Raw genomic sequence first — 14547 nt, forward strand, 5'->3', positions numbered from 1 at the left:
CCCAGGTTCAGGCTAGTGTTGGTGAATTGTATGTTATCTCCTCCCTTAGTTCAATGACCCAAAAGCTGTTAACAGAGATGGTACTGGGTATCACCAGCTCTGGAAAGGCATTGCAGTGGGATCAGGCTTGTTCAGAGGTTCAGGATTTTCTAAATGACCAGCTCACGGCCATTCAGAGGGATCTTGAACATCAAGCTTGGCCTACTGCCCTTACAAATACCTCAGGAGTGCCATCTAATCTGTGGCCGTGGAGACATACTTGGAGATTTTCTGAGTGGAAATGCAAACGTTCACAGTGCTCCTTCCAAGCATGCGGGCAGGTCGGAGGGGTATGGGCCCACCTACTGAATCCTGCCGGGTCCGTGGGGAGAATGCATGTAGGATTGGATAATTCACCAAGACATTTGGAAACTTGAACTACCTGGTATGCCCAACCAATTTGTAGTCAGTGCTCCTGAAATAACGCCCGGCATTTGGGGAAGGACTGGAAACAAATGGACACTCTGGCCATTAGAACCCCCTCAACTTCAGTGTATACATAAACTAAAACCAGGAGAGGTTGTCACGGTTCATAACAATATTTGTTGGGAGGGTATGGGACACGGGACTACCCTGACAGGACATCTACGTTTCCAAGCTAATAATAGCTGTGTGCACGTTAAGACCACTACCTTAAATGACATACATTTTAATCTCACCACAGCCGCAGGCAATCATATCATTTACTGGCCTGCGGATAAAACTCTACAATTAGCCCTTAGGTTCCAGATACGCTTTAACTGGACTGCTTTAGTGCCTGACCAATTCCAAAACTTGCTTTCAATCCTACCAAAGGTTCATAAAATTTCCAAATTACAGGGGCAAATTTAAATGCTCCAAAATATATATCAAGCTGAAAAAATGCCTTTTATACTGCCTATAGAATGTCTACTTTGTGTACCCAGGCTTTATGTACCCAGGCTAATGTGTTGTGTTTTGTGAATGTGGAGGACCCAAGTAGGCCTAAGCGTCTCAAGTAGGCCTAAAACTTTGGTCAAGCTAGCTGTGTATATAAAGCATAAGAAGAAAGTGTGGAAAATTCCATTAAGGGGCAATTGCAAAACAGCAGAGCTTAAGAAATGTAACCATAACCACTAGAAGTTAAAAAAAAAAAAACATTAACTGCAAAGAAAACACCTGTCAATAACAGAAAAAGCTTGTTTTTGCAAAACTTCAAGTAAGGCAAAGCTACTGTTAAAGCTTGCACTATATGCCAAATAAGGAAAATGCTGTTGAAGGAAGTGGGTTTGATAAATTGTTGTTTTCAGCAATATAAGCTCCTGTATTTTCTGTTTACAGCAGGGCAGCTCTGGCTGACTCTCCCTGTATGCGCATGCTTGAATAAAGGGACCTCAGGTTTGTTCTGATCCAAACACAATGCATGGTTAATTTTTCCATGACAACACCTACTTCTGACATCTTTGAGAACTGGAATGCTTACTGTGTATTTTGAAAGTTCACACTAAAAATGACTTAAAAATGGACTGCATACAGTGGTAAGTTATTGCACTCCAAAGCGTTGTCATAGTTTATCACAGCAGTCTGGTACCCGGGTATTTCAGAACCCGCGACAGGGGCACCTTAATTATTTCACTTCAGGTGGTGTCAGGAATAAATCAGTTGGAACACAGCAATTCTGTCTGATCAAGGAATAAATCCAAGTAAGCTTGTTCTTGTCTAACACTGCAATTTATTAGATTTAAGCACACACAGACATAAGCAGTAGGTCTAGAACATCCCAGATATTTACCTAACAGCTGGAACGGTATAGAGTAATTAACAGAGGGTCTGCAGTGGCCAGTTGCACTCCCACCAGGGATAAAGAGTGTCTGGAAAAATATCTCTCAAGATGGCTTCGGAGGACTGCTCCAAATTACACTGTATTAGCTAATTTTGTATAATTTCTACAAAACACATAGGTCATAGTGACCCCTACTGGATCACCAGTTTTCCTAACTTTCAATAAACTTGTAATATCAGAGGCATCTAGACTCAAGGTTATCATCCATTTATATTCTTTCATTCGCACATATTTATTTGTTTGTCCACTCCTCTCATTATGATTACCAGAAACTGCCAGCTAGATTTTGACCTTGCATCTAAAAGCCTGCTTTCCAACTAACCCTTAATTATGTGGTGTTTTATTTTATTAATTCATAGTGACTGAATGTACATCATATAGTTGCAATTGGCTTGATCACATTCTGGGATAAACACCCTTCAAATACAGGGTAACACAGTCCATTTCTCAAAAACACACAGTTTCATGACTCTCACCAATAAGCTCTAGTACAATATCCTTAATTCCTGCTGCAACTTTCCCATATTAAAACTTTCCAACTGAATTACCTGGTTTATCTTCCAGATTTTCTGAAGGATTGCAAGTAGAAAAAACAGGTAAATTTTGCTCTCCAAATCACTGTACATATGATAAAGAAGTTCAGCATTGTAGTTGCTTTCTTTGTCTTTGTCTCTCAGAAAGTGTAGCTTTGTTTCATTAAACTGATCAAGAACCCTGTACATGCAGGGTCTAATGGAAAGCCACCTTGCTTCAGAAAGCTGATGAATATTCTGGTGGTCTGGAAACCACAGAAAGGCCAGTGTGTGTGGAGATGGGGGCTGATAGGTGACACTGAAAGGGATTAGGTGATGGTCAGGGAGGGGGAACTCAGCAATGAGAGAGCAGTTCTTGGTGATGGAATGATAAGATGATTGGTGTGAAGAAGTTCTCAGGCTGTGAACTTCCACAATACTGAGCTCACCCAAACTGGGACAGAGCACCCTTGATTAATGAGGAGATATTATTTTCCTCTCTTGTCATGCAGGTTTAAAATCAGTGGCCTCCAGGCAACCATATTCTGCATGTGTATTTGCCCACTTTTTCATGAAGCTCTTTGGTTTTCACCGCATAAATGATAGGGTTGAACATGGGGGGGAGGAGGAAATAGAGGTTGGCCAAGATGATGTGAATATGGGGAGCGATGCTCTGACCGAACCGGTGTGTCAGAGTGGAGAAGAGTAAGGGAGAATAAGACATAAGAATCACACAGATGTGGGCTGTGCAGGTGTTGAGTGCTTTTTGGTTGACTTTCTTAGAGGAAATTCTGAGGACAGCCCTCATGATCAGACTGTAGGACAGGGCAATGAGGGTCAGGTCTAACCCGATGACTAGAAATGCCATCACCAAGCCGTACATATTGTTGACTGTGATGTCCCCACACGATATCTTCACCACAGCCATGTGGTCACAGTACGTGTGGGGGATAACGCGGTTCACACAGAATGGCAGCCTGCTCAGGAGCATGGGCAGGGGCAGGATGAAGAAAACAGCTCTCATCAAACCCACAAGCCCTAGCTTAGCTATTCGTATGTTGGTGAGGATGGTGGCATATCTCAGAGGGTTACATATGGCAATGTAACGATCAAAGGCCATTGTCACGAGGACTGCTGAGTGCATCATAGAAACTCCGTGAAGGAAGAATGTCTGGGTGAGGCAGCCACCCACAGTAATGTCTTTCAAATTAAACCAAAATATACACAGTACCTTTGGCACAACAGACGTAGACGTGCCAATGTCTGTGAGCGCCAGCATGCAGAGTAGCAGGTACATTGGCTTGTGCAGTGTCTGCTCTTTGCCTACAACAAACAAAACCATGAAATTTCCCAACAGGCCGATAATGTAGAATGTAGAGAAAGGGATGGAAATCCAGGCATGGGCGGCTTCCAAGCCAGGGATGCCTGTTAGGATGAATGTTAAAGGGTCAGAGGGGGTGAGGTTGAAAACTGCCATGAGGTAGTCGATTCTTTGATCGGGCTCAGAAATGTTCAATGTGCCTGTGAAGGGAGAGAAGCAGAGCAAGTCGGTTACACGCTTTATAACAAATATTGCGGTAAATGTTTTATAATTATTAAAAATCTAGGAAAGGAGGTGAGATGGCAATATTTACAGATGGCACCACATTATTTAGTTCATAGTCAAGTCCAGAGAAGTCTTCAGAGGGAGCCCATATCAATAACGGCAATGTGTCTGCCCCCTGGAGGGAAAAGCTTGAAATCCTCATAGACCTTAAAGTTTCTAATTTAACTTTATGAACTCAGGACAGTGACCTGGGTGTCCTGGTACACAGCTCTGTGAAACCCTGCTCAAAGTTCAATCATGGACAGAAATAAACCAAATCATTGGGATCCAGGAGGAGTGGATTGGGAAATCATACAGAAAATACAATGCCATGAGATCAGTCAGTCAATATTTCTCCCTCCTCTGGATTCCTCTGTGTAGTACTGGGCACCCTTCTCACACAGGATATTGCAGAACTAGAAGGAGCTCCGGGAAGGGCAACAAGAATGATCAAGGGCCCAGGGAAACTCTCATATGGAACAGGTTGAAAAGACTGGAACTGTTACCTTAGAAAGGAGATAAATTAGAGGGGACATGAGAAATGTCTATAAATTTTTGACTGGTAGTGAGTAGATAGGAAATATGTTCTCCCTGTCTCCTACCTCAAGATCAAGAGGACATTCAATTAAACTGAAAGGTGGAGAATTCAAAATAGATAAAAAAGAGTGCTTTCTTCATTTGATGCCTTATTAGACTGAGGAACTCATTGCCACAAGAGGTAGCTGAGGCCATGAGGTAATCAAGAATCAGAAAGGGTTTGGACATTTGCATGGACAGTAAGACTATCCAGTTACAGTAGTCACACACAAAAAGTTTTGGAAAGCCTATACGCTGAAGTGTTTCAGGGCACAAGTCAATCTGTAGCTGTTAAAAATTAGGGTGACACCCTCATGGTGTTAAGTTCATCCCCCCATCAACCCACTGCTTGTTTTTTTACACCTTCTATGGCAGCACCTGGGGCTCTCACTGTCAGAGAGAGGACACTGGACTAGATGGACCGTAGGTCTGATCCACGATGCAATTCCTATGTTGGGCTATGACTTTGTGCTCAACAGAATAGGCACTAGGGGCACAATGGGTCTTGGTATTTAGGGCTACAGGCCTGCACCTCCGTTACTTGACCTGTTTCTTTTGGTGAGACACTGTCTTGCAGGCATCCAGCTTTGTCTAACAGATAAGTTGCAGGTGTTAACTGACAATGTAAGCAGAGACAGGTGTCAGCAATTCAGCTGCTCACCCTTCTCATGCCTGAATATTGATGAAGTTTTCAAATGACACAACGATTGGGGGATTGTAAATAATGAAAAGGACAGGTCACTTATTCAGAGCAATCTGGATTGTTTGGTAAACTGGGATGAAGCAAACAAGATGTGTTCTAATATAGCCATGTAGATATCTATATATAGGAACAAAGATTGTGGGCGATGTTTACAGGATGGGGGACTATTGTGGGAAGTTTAATGTATCTGAACAAGATATGGGGGTGTGCAGGGATAATTAGCTAAACATGATCTCCCAGTGTGACCCTGGATGATAGCCAGAGGAATCTCAAGGAGAGGTAGAGAAGTTATTTTACCTTTCTATTTGGCACTGGTGCGACTGCTGCTGGAATCCTGTCTCCAGTTCTGATGTCCATGATTAAAGATGGATGTTGATACACTGAAGACGGTTCAGAGAAAAATCACAAGAATTATTAAAAGATTAGAAAACCTGCCTTATAGTGATAGACTTAAAGATCTCAGTCTATTTAGTTTAATAAAGATAGGTCAGGGGTGACTTGAAAACAGTCTGTAAGTACCTACATGGGGAACCGATACTTAATAATAGTCCTTTCAGCCTAGCACACGGAGGTGTAACAGGTAACAATGGCTGGAAGATGAAGTTAAAGAAATTCTGATTGGAAATAAGGTTTACATTTTTTAACAATAATAATTAACTACTGGAAAAATTTACCAAGGATCTTGGCAGATCCTTCATCACTGAGAATTTTTAAATCATTGTTGGATGTTTCTCTAATGGATCTTGTGTCGAAATATTTTGGGGGAAATTCTTAGGCCTGTGTTATTCAGACCAGATGATCACTACAGACCCTTCTGGCCTTGGAATCTATGAACATGTCCCGGGGAGTCCTCATTTTGCCTCCAAGTTTGTACGTGAGTTTACTGGAGGCATTTTTTCTATTCATGACAATGTTGAATTTAGCCTGAAAGGGAGAAATTCTCAAGTGACTGCGGCACCTCGGAAATGTTACACTAGATACATATTTCATGAGGCTGAAGGATTCCGCGAGACACTGCATGGATGAACATTTTAGGTGAAAAAAATAATGACTTCAGCCCTGAAATCTCTACATTGAGGAATGAATGTACAACTCTCACCATTAATGACAAACAGATCTAGCTAGCAAATGGTCCCAGATAATCCTCCATTTAATGTCTGTGTCCCAGTGGCTCTCTGTTTCAGTCAGCTTCAGTGGTTCCTGCATGTGACAGCTGTATTGATCTAGGCCCTCACATGTCCCACAGTTGTCCACTCTCATTATATAATGTGCAAACTTAGCTTGTAAGTTGTTCCTGTGTAGCTGTCCTTGAAGCACCATGTGGTGTGTATGGGTATAACCAGAGAAGCCTCACAGGTGCCTGCCTTGGCATTTGCCCCTAGTGAGATTTCTCACCAGTGAGACACAGTCTCTAATTACCCCCAAACCAAGCATGCCGGTGCAATGGGAGGCACCTCACCGCCTGCAGTGAAAGAGTTTTTGAAAGCGTGGGGTGGCTCAGAGGTTGCAGGATCCACGGATGACTGGAGAGCATGGAGAAGACACTGGCAAGCAGGATGCTGTTGGAATTGGGCAGCCTGGAAGGGGAAGGAGAGTATGGACAGGGACTCATAGAATGGTGGGAGATTGAAGCAGCTGAGGAGCAAAGTGTGACTGGTCTCCCCCGGGTTGCCAGCTGGAACTGGAGTTACACTGAGGCTTCGGACTCAACAGCGTGGGCTCCCTCTCTCAGTGTGCTGCTGGGACAAGCTGCAGACCCACTCCTCATTATACACCTCCACCAGCATTCACACATGCAGGCTGTCTGATCAGCCATTGCATGAACCAACCATAGAGAGGCTACAGTCAAAATAACCACCAGATCCCTCACTTAGGACCTCAGAGCTGTAGCAACCTGCCCTGGTCCAAACTCTGGCCAGAATGAATTTATTACCCGTTTCACCCCTCCCTCCATGTGCCATCTTACATGACCCCTCTCACATAAAATGTACCATAATTATGCTATCATCATATCATAATAATATCAGTGTGAAGAATATGCGGTGCAGTGTCACACTTTATACTATTGAAATGCCTGAAGTTACACAACAACAACAACAACAATTGGAAACAAAAACTGAGTACAAATTGTGACACACAGGCTGCAGTTCTGTGGCTTCCCAAGACAAAGAGACCTTGAGACCCCCACCAAACACAGTCAGGGCCAGGAAAGGTCCAGTGCTGGCCTGGGACCAACAATCAAAAGAAAAATTTAATTTCAGCCGTGTTGCTCACCTATTCCTGTACACCCCATGCCTGGCCCCATAACCATCAGCACTGCCCGCTTCTCTGTGTACACCTCACTCCCTCCTACCCCCACAACCCAAAGCACTGTCCATCTGCCTGTATACATCCCACACATGCCTCACAATCCCCAGTGCTGGCCACTTGTCCATGCAGGTCCCCCACCACCTCAACTTCCAGCCCTGCCCCGCAGTGATACCTCTCACCCAGGACCAAAACCAGGTTCCTGCCTGCAAAGGGGAAGCAAGGAGATCAGCCTGAACTGCCTTTCTGGGGGCAAACGAAACCCCAGCATCAGCTCTGCCTGTGCAGGGAAGGAGAGAGAAACAGGCTCTGGGTGAGGGAGAGAGGACGTGGAGACTAAAAGGAGCCAGTGTCAGTAACTCTTGCTCAAAATGACACAAATCTTTAATGTATTGCAGCCCGTTAGAAACCTGGACAAAACTTCCTGAAGCTGCTTTTCCATTTTGGCAATTGCTCATGTTGCCATGAGAGTGCAGTGGGATTGCTCATGGGAGGAGGGATGGTCCTGGTGAGGGATGGTGTTAGAAACCATCTGCTCCATTGTGGTCCAGGTTATGTTACAGTCTGAGACACCCCCCTGCTCAAGGAGGCCTCATTACACCTCTTTGGTCTGTGCATTAGGCAGGATGTTCATTCCCTATTTCACTCAATTTCCGGACTCTGTGCCACTGTGATCTGGATACTGCATGTCCTGCTGTTCCCCTCACCGCCACAAACACACACACTGTGCATTCCTGGACCTCCCACAGTGAGATTTCAAACACTGCCTGGTTTCCTCTAAGCCAGAAGCATGCTTTCATTTTTACTGCCTTTTGGTGCTTCTCATCTTCTCCAGACCCACTGATGCAGGGGCACGGAGAGAGCAGAGCCCTCCTTCCCCTTGCAAAAAAATTGTTATCCTATTTGTTCTGAAGCTTTAAGCCTGTGAGCCTGAGATTTCTGTAACTCTCCTGTCAGTTCTTCTTTGCTCCAAACGAGCTCGCCCATCCTTAGGGGTCACAGGACGACTCCAGCTGAAGTCACTGGAGGCTCGTGGTCGGAGTAAATCAGGCCATATATTTAAGCCCCTACATGTGGATTTAGGGTGAAATCCTGGCCTTGTTGGGAGTTTTGCCATTGATCTCAATGGGACCAAGATTTCATCCTTAGTGTTTAACTTTCTGCTCCAAACTACAAAAATCATGGCTTTGGGTCCTTCTACTGAGAGCACTATTTTGTAGGGCACTGAAAGCATCTGAAGGAAACCCCCATTTCATGTGGTGTTCTGAGACCGGGCATGAAAGATGGGGATTACAAAACACAGGGGCCCTGATTTTCCCTCAGGGAGGCCAGTGTTAATATGGAGTAACCCACTGAAAGCAGAGTGCAAGACCAGAATCTGGCCAGTGTGCGACCCATTCTTGTTGTGATCCTTCTGGTAACATAGATACCCACTGCAGAGGTTTTGACTGCACTTTCTAACAAGGCAGTGAAGTTACTGAATTGGAAATCTGGAGCGAACCAGAGAAAAATCACACATCCCCCAAAAAGGAAGCTACTGAGACAGATAGAAGAACACAATAAGAGACAAGGAACTGATCTTAAAAACAAATATTTTTATAAACTATTTCCTATACATTTCTTGTTCCAATTTTAAAAGGTAAATCCCTTGGTTTTGCTGACAATATTAATGAGTTCAAGTCACCGTGCTGGTGAATTCCTACCCTGATGGTTCTTGACTTGAACCCTGGCACCCTTCCTGAGCCCTCAGCACTAACTTTAATGCAGAAACAGGCAACTCACCGAAATCCACTCAGCAGGGAGAGGAAATCTCCTTACTGCAACAGTAAGGCAGAGCCCTGAGAATCAGTGTATGAATCTCAGGTGTCTGACACTTGCCGTGCTGGACAGCGACTTTTATCCTACCCCTGAACAGTCGCTGCAAACTCCCAGATTGGCCAGAATTCACAGACAATTCCCTCAGTTCCATGAGCAGTGGGATGAGCAGAAAATAGACCCTGGAGAACTCCAGCTGGAGAGCCTCCCCCGGGAGTGAAGAAATTATTTGCTGATACCAGGGGCTCAGATTTTTCAGGGCACACTGAATCTTGCAGACTGTTCAGGCTAGCAATTAATGATGCCTTTCATTTCTCTGTGCAATGTGCTGCCATCTGCATTATGTGTGGGAAAGCTGCCACAAGATACGGGACCAAAAACCATTTTCAATTGATCCTAGCAGTGTACTACTGTATACCACCCATGCAACAGTCCATTAGTCTCTGAAATTCACTGCCACCCTATGAAGGCCAAATGACCTGATCCTGAATTGATACAAGCCAAAGAGCATGGAAAACACTTTATTTTCCCAGGAGTCATGCATCAAAGGTATTTGCCAGTATCCCTTTGTGAGGTCTAATGTGTGCGCATATATATATATATATATATATATATATATATATCTGTCAGCTCCAAACTGTTCTAATAGTTCATCTACTCTATGCATTGGGTACGCATGAAATTTCAAAGCTGCACTGATATTTCAGAAATTGTTGCAGAAACTGGTTGTGCTCTCCTGTCTTTCCACTAGTACAATGTGGCATCAATCACTGTGTGATTCCTTCACCACTCCCAGGGCCAAAATGACCTGGAGCTCATCTCAAATGGTATCCCATATTTTATGAGGGAAGAACCACAGAGTTTCCTGATCTGTTGCCCTGGGGCCATTTCTGTATGGTGCTATTTTAGACAGATGTGCCCAGCTGGGGTGAGAACACTGTGGTGAAGGTATCAAACAACTGCTACATCTGTATCTTTTGTTTGAGCTACGGTCCCTCCCCCATGCTTGCATCACAGGTGCCTGGGGGGCCTAGTTTGAGTTCCAGTGGTTCACTGTGTGTCGTGTGAAGAAATACTTCCTTTTCTTGATGCTGCCTATAAATTTTATTTGGTGACCCCTAGTTCTTGTGTTATTAGGAAGAGTGACTAACACTTCCTTATTTACCTTCTCCACACCGGTCATGTTTTTATAGACCTGTATTGTATCCCCCCTCAGTCATCTCTTTTCCAAGCTGAAAAGTCCTAGTCTTATTAATCTCTCCTCATTAGGAAGCTGTGGAAAAAGCTGAAGAACTCAATGCTTTTTTTGGCTCGGTCTTCACAGACAAGATCGGCTCCCAGACTGCTGCAGTGGTCAGCACAATATGGGAAGGAGGTGAGCAGCCCTCAGAGGTGAAAGAACAGGTTAAGGACTATTTAGAAAATCTGTACAGGCACAAGTCCATGGGTCTGGATCTAAATCATCTGAGGTTGCTGAGGGAGTCTGCTTATGTGAATGCAGAGTCATTGGCCATTATCTTTGAGGACTCAGGATCGGGGGAGGTCCCGGATGATTGGAAAAAAGCAAATACAGTGCACATCTTTTAAAAAGAGGAATAAGAAGAATCTGGGGAACTACAGACCAGTCAGCCTCACCTCAGTCCCTGGAAAAATCATGGAGCAAGTCCTCAAGGACTCCATTTTGAAGCACTTGGAGGAGAGGAAGGTGATCGGGAACAGTCAACATGGATTCACCAAGGGCAAGTCATGCTACGCCAACCTGATTGCCTTCTATGATGAGATAACTGGCTCTGTGGAAATGAGGGATTTGTTGGACATGATATACCTTGACTTTAGAACAGCTTTTGATACTGTCTCCCACAGTATTCTTGCTAGCAAGTTTAAAAAGTATGGATTAGATGAATGGACTAAAAAAGTGGATAGAAAGCTGGATAGATCGTCGGGCTCGATGTCTAATTGGCAGCCAGTATCAAGTGGAGTGCCCCAGGAGTCGGTCCTGGGGCCGGTTTTGATCAATATCTTAATTAATTATCTGGATGAAGGGATGGATTGCAACCTCAGCAAGTTTGAGGATGAGACTAAGCTGGTGGGAGAGGTAGATATACTGAAGGGGGCTAGGGCACATGACTTATGAGGAGAGGCTGAATGAACTGGGCTTGTTTAGTCCGCAGAAGAGAAGAGTGAGGGGGGCTTTGATAGCAGCCTTCAACTACCTGAAGGTGGGTTCCAAAGAACATGGAGCTCGGCTGTTCTCAGTGGTGGCAGATGACAGAACAAGAAGCAATGGTCTCAAGTTGCAGTGGAGGAGGTCTAGGTTGGATAGCAGGAAACACTGTTTCACTAGGAGGGTGGTGAAGCACTGGAATGCATTACCTAGGGAGGTGGTGGAATCTCCATCCTTAGACATTTTTAATCCTTGACAAAGTTGAGGATTGGTCCTGCTTTGAGCAGGGGAGCTAGAAGACCTCCTGAGGTCTCCTCCAACCCTATTCTTCTATGACTCTATGTCATAAATATAAAGGGAATGGTAAACCCCTTTAAAATCCCTCCTGGCCAGAGGAAAACTCCTCTCACCTGTAAAGGGTTAAGAAGCTAAAGGTAACCTCGCTGGCACCTGACCAAAATGACCAATGAGGAGACAAGATACTTTCAAAAGCTGGGAGGAGGGAGAGAAACAAAGGGTCTGTGGGTCTGTCTATATGCTGCTTTTGCCAGGGATAGACCAGGGATGGAGTCTTAGAACTTTTAGTAAGTAATCTAGCTAGGTATGTGTTAGATTATGATTTCTTTAAATGGCTGAGAAAAGAATTGTGCTGAATAGAATAACTATTTCTGTCTGTGTATCTTTTTTGTAACTTAAGGTTTTGCCTAGAGGGATTCTCTATGTTTTGAACCTAATTACCCTGTAAGGTATCTACCATCCTGATTTTACAGAGGTGATTTCATTTTACTTCTATTAAAAGTCTTCTTGTAAGAAAACTGAATGATTTTTCATTGTTCTCAGATCCAAGGGTTTGGGTCTGTGGTCACCTATGCAAATTGGTGAGGCTTTTTATCCAACATTTCCCAGGAAAGGGGGGGTGCAAGTGTTGGGAGGATTGTTCATTGTTCTTAAGATCCAAAGGTCTGGGTCTGTAGTCACCTAGGCAAATTGGCAAGTTTTACCAAACCTTGTCCAGGAAGTGGGGTGCAAGGTTTTGGGAAGTATTTGGGGGGAAAGACGTTTCCAAACAGCTCTTCCCCAGTAACCAGTATTTGTTTGGTGGTGGTAGCGGCCAATCCAAGGACAAAGGGTGGAATATTTTGTACCTTGGGGAAGTTTTGACCTAAGCTGGTAAAGATAAGCTTAGGAGGTTTTCATGAAGGTCCCCACATCTGTACCCTAGCATTCCGAGTCGGGGAGGAACCTTGACACTCTATGATTCCATACCTCTAACCATTTTTGTTATCCTTTTCTGAACCTTTTCCAAATCCAGTAGATCTTTTTTTAAGATGGGGTGATCATATCTGATTGCAGTATTCAAGAGGTAGGCTTACCATGGATTTATATAGAGGCAATATCATATTTTCTCTCCTATTATCTATCCTTTTCCTAAAGATTACAAACTGTGTGTTCGCTTTTTTGACTGCGGCTGCACATTGAGTGGACATTTTCAGAGAACTATCCACAATGACTCCAAAATCTCTTTCTTGAGTGGTAACAACTAAATTAGACCCCATCATTTTATTGGTATACTTGAGATTATGTTTTCCAATGTCCATTACTTTGCATTTCTTAACATTGAATTTCATCTGCCATTTTGTTGCCCTGTCACATAGTTTTGTGGGATCCCTTTGTAACTCTTTGCAGTCTGCTTTGGCCTTAACTATCTTGAGTAGTTTTGTATCATCTGCAAACTATGCCACCTCACTGTTTACCCCTTTCTCCAGATCATTTAGACCTCATCATTTTATAGGTATATTTGTTGAGCAGTAGTTATCCCAGTATACCATCTGGTCCTGGTGACTTATTACTGTTTAACTTATCCATTTGTTGCAAAACCTCTTCTAATGACACCTTAATCTGGGACAGTTCCTCAGATTTGTCACATAAAAAGAATGACTCAGGTTTGAGAATGTCCCTCACATCCTCCGCCATGAGGACTGATACAAAGAATTCATTGCATTGCTCTGCAGTAGCCTTATCGTCTTTGAGTTCTCCTTTAGCAACTCAGTCATACAGTTTTCAGAGTAACAGCCGTGTTAGTCTGTATTCGCAAAAAGAAAAGGAGTACTTGTGGCACCTTAGAGACTAACCAATTTAGTGAGAGAACCTGGATTTGTGCTGGAAATGGCCTAACCTGACGATTACTTTAGATAAGCTATTACCAGCAGGACAGTGGGGTGGGAGGAGGTATTGTTTCATATTCTCTGTGTATATATAAAGTCTGCTGCAGTTTCCACGGTATGCATCTGATGAAGTGAGCTGTAGCTCACGAAAGCTCATGCTCAAATAAATTGGTTAGTCTCTAAGGTGCCACAAGTACTCCTTTTCTTTTTGCAGTCATACAGTGGCATCATTAGTTGTTTAGCAGGCTTCTGGCTTCTGATGTACTAAAAAAAAATTTGCTCTTACTTTTTGAGTCTTTGGCTAATTGTTCTTCAATTTTTTTTTTTTGGCCTTCCTAATTGTATTTTTAAACTTCATTTGCCAGAGTTATGCTACTTTCTATTTTCCTCAATAGCATTTAGCTTCCACTTTTTAAAGGATGCCTTTTTGCCACAAACTTCTTCTTTTACTTGTTGTTTAGCCAAGGTAGCACTTTTTAGGTCCTTTTACTCTGTTTTGTAGTTTGGGGTATACATTTAAATTGAGACTCTATTGTGTTGTCTTTTATAAGTTGCAATGCAGCTTGCAGGCATTTCACTCTTGTGGGTTCCAGGACTAGGTGTTCCAAGAAGCAGTCATTTACGACGTCAAGAAACTTTCTCTCTTCATCCCCTCCTGAGGTGACATGTACCCAGTCGATGTGGGGATAGTTTAAATCCCGCACTATTATTGAGATTTTTTAATTGTTATAGCCTTTCTAATCTCCCTGAGCATTTCACAGTCACTGTCACCATTCTGGTCAGGCAGGCAGTAGTATATCCCTACTGCTACATTTGTTATTGTTCAAGCATGGAATTACTATCCATAGGGATTCTATGGTACAGTTTGGTTCATTTACAA

General features: G+C 43.5%; 1 protein-coding gene across 1 annotated transcript; it reads right to left on the minus strand.

The window, feature by feature from the left end:
* Positions 1-2872: 2872 nt before the first annotated feature.
* LOC144278774 (olfactory receptor 52P1-like) lies at positions 2873-4340 on the minus strand. Its single transcript, XM_077840121.1, has 2 exons — positions 4297-4340; positions 2873-3875 (listed from the first exon to the last, which is right to left on the minus strand). Exon 2 carries the CDS (start codon positions 3827-3829, stop codon positions 2873-2875), a length of 957 nt encoding a protein of 318 aa, XP_077696247.1. The 5' UTR covers positions 3830-3875; positions 4297-4340.
* Between the last annotated feature and the right edge of the window lie 10207 nt (positions 4341-14547).

The sequence above is a fragment of the Eretmochelys imbricata genome, chromosome 1, assembly GCF_965152235.1.
Source record: "Eretmochelys imbricata isolate rEreImb1 chromosome 1, rEreImb1.hap1, whole genome shotgun sequence".
Taxonomy (NCBI): Eukaryota; Metazoa; Chordata; order Testudines; family Cheloniidae; genus Eretmochelys; species Eretmochelys imbricata.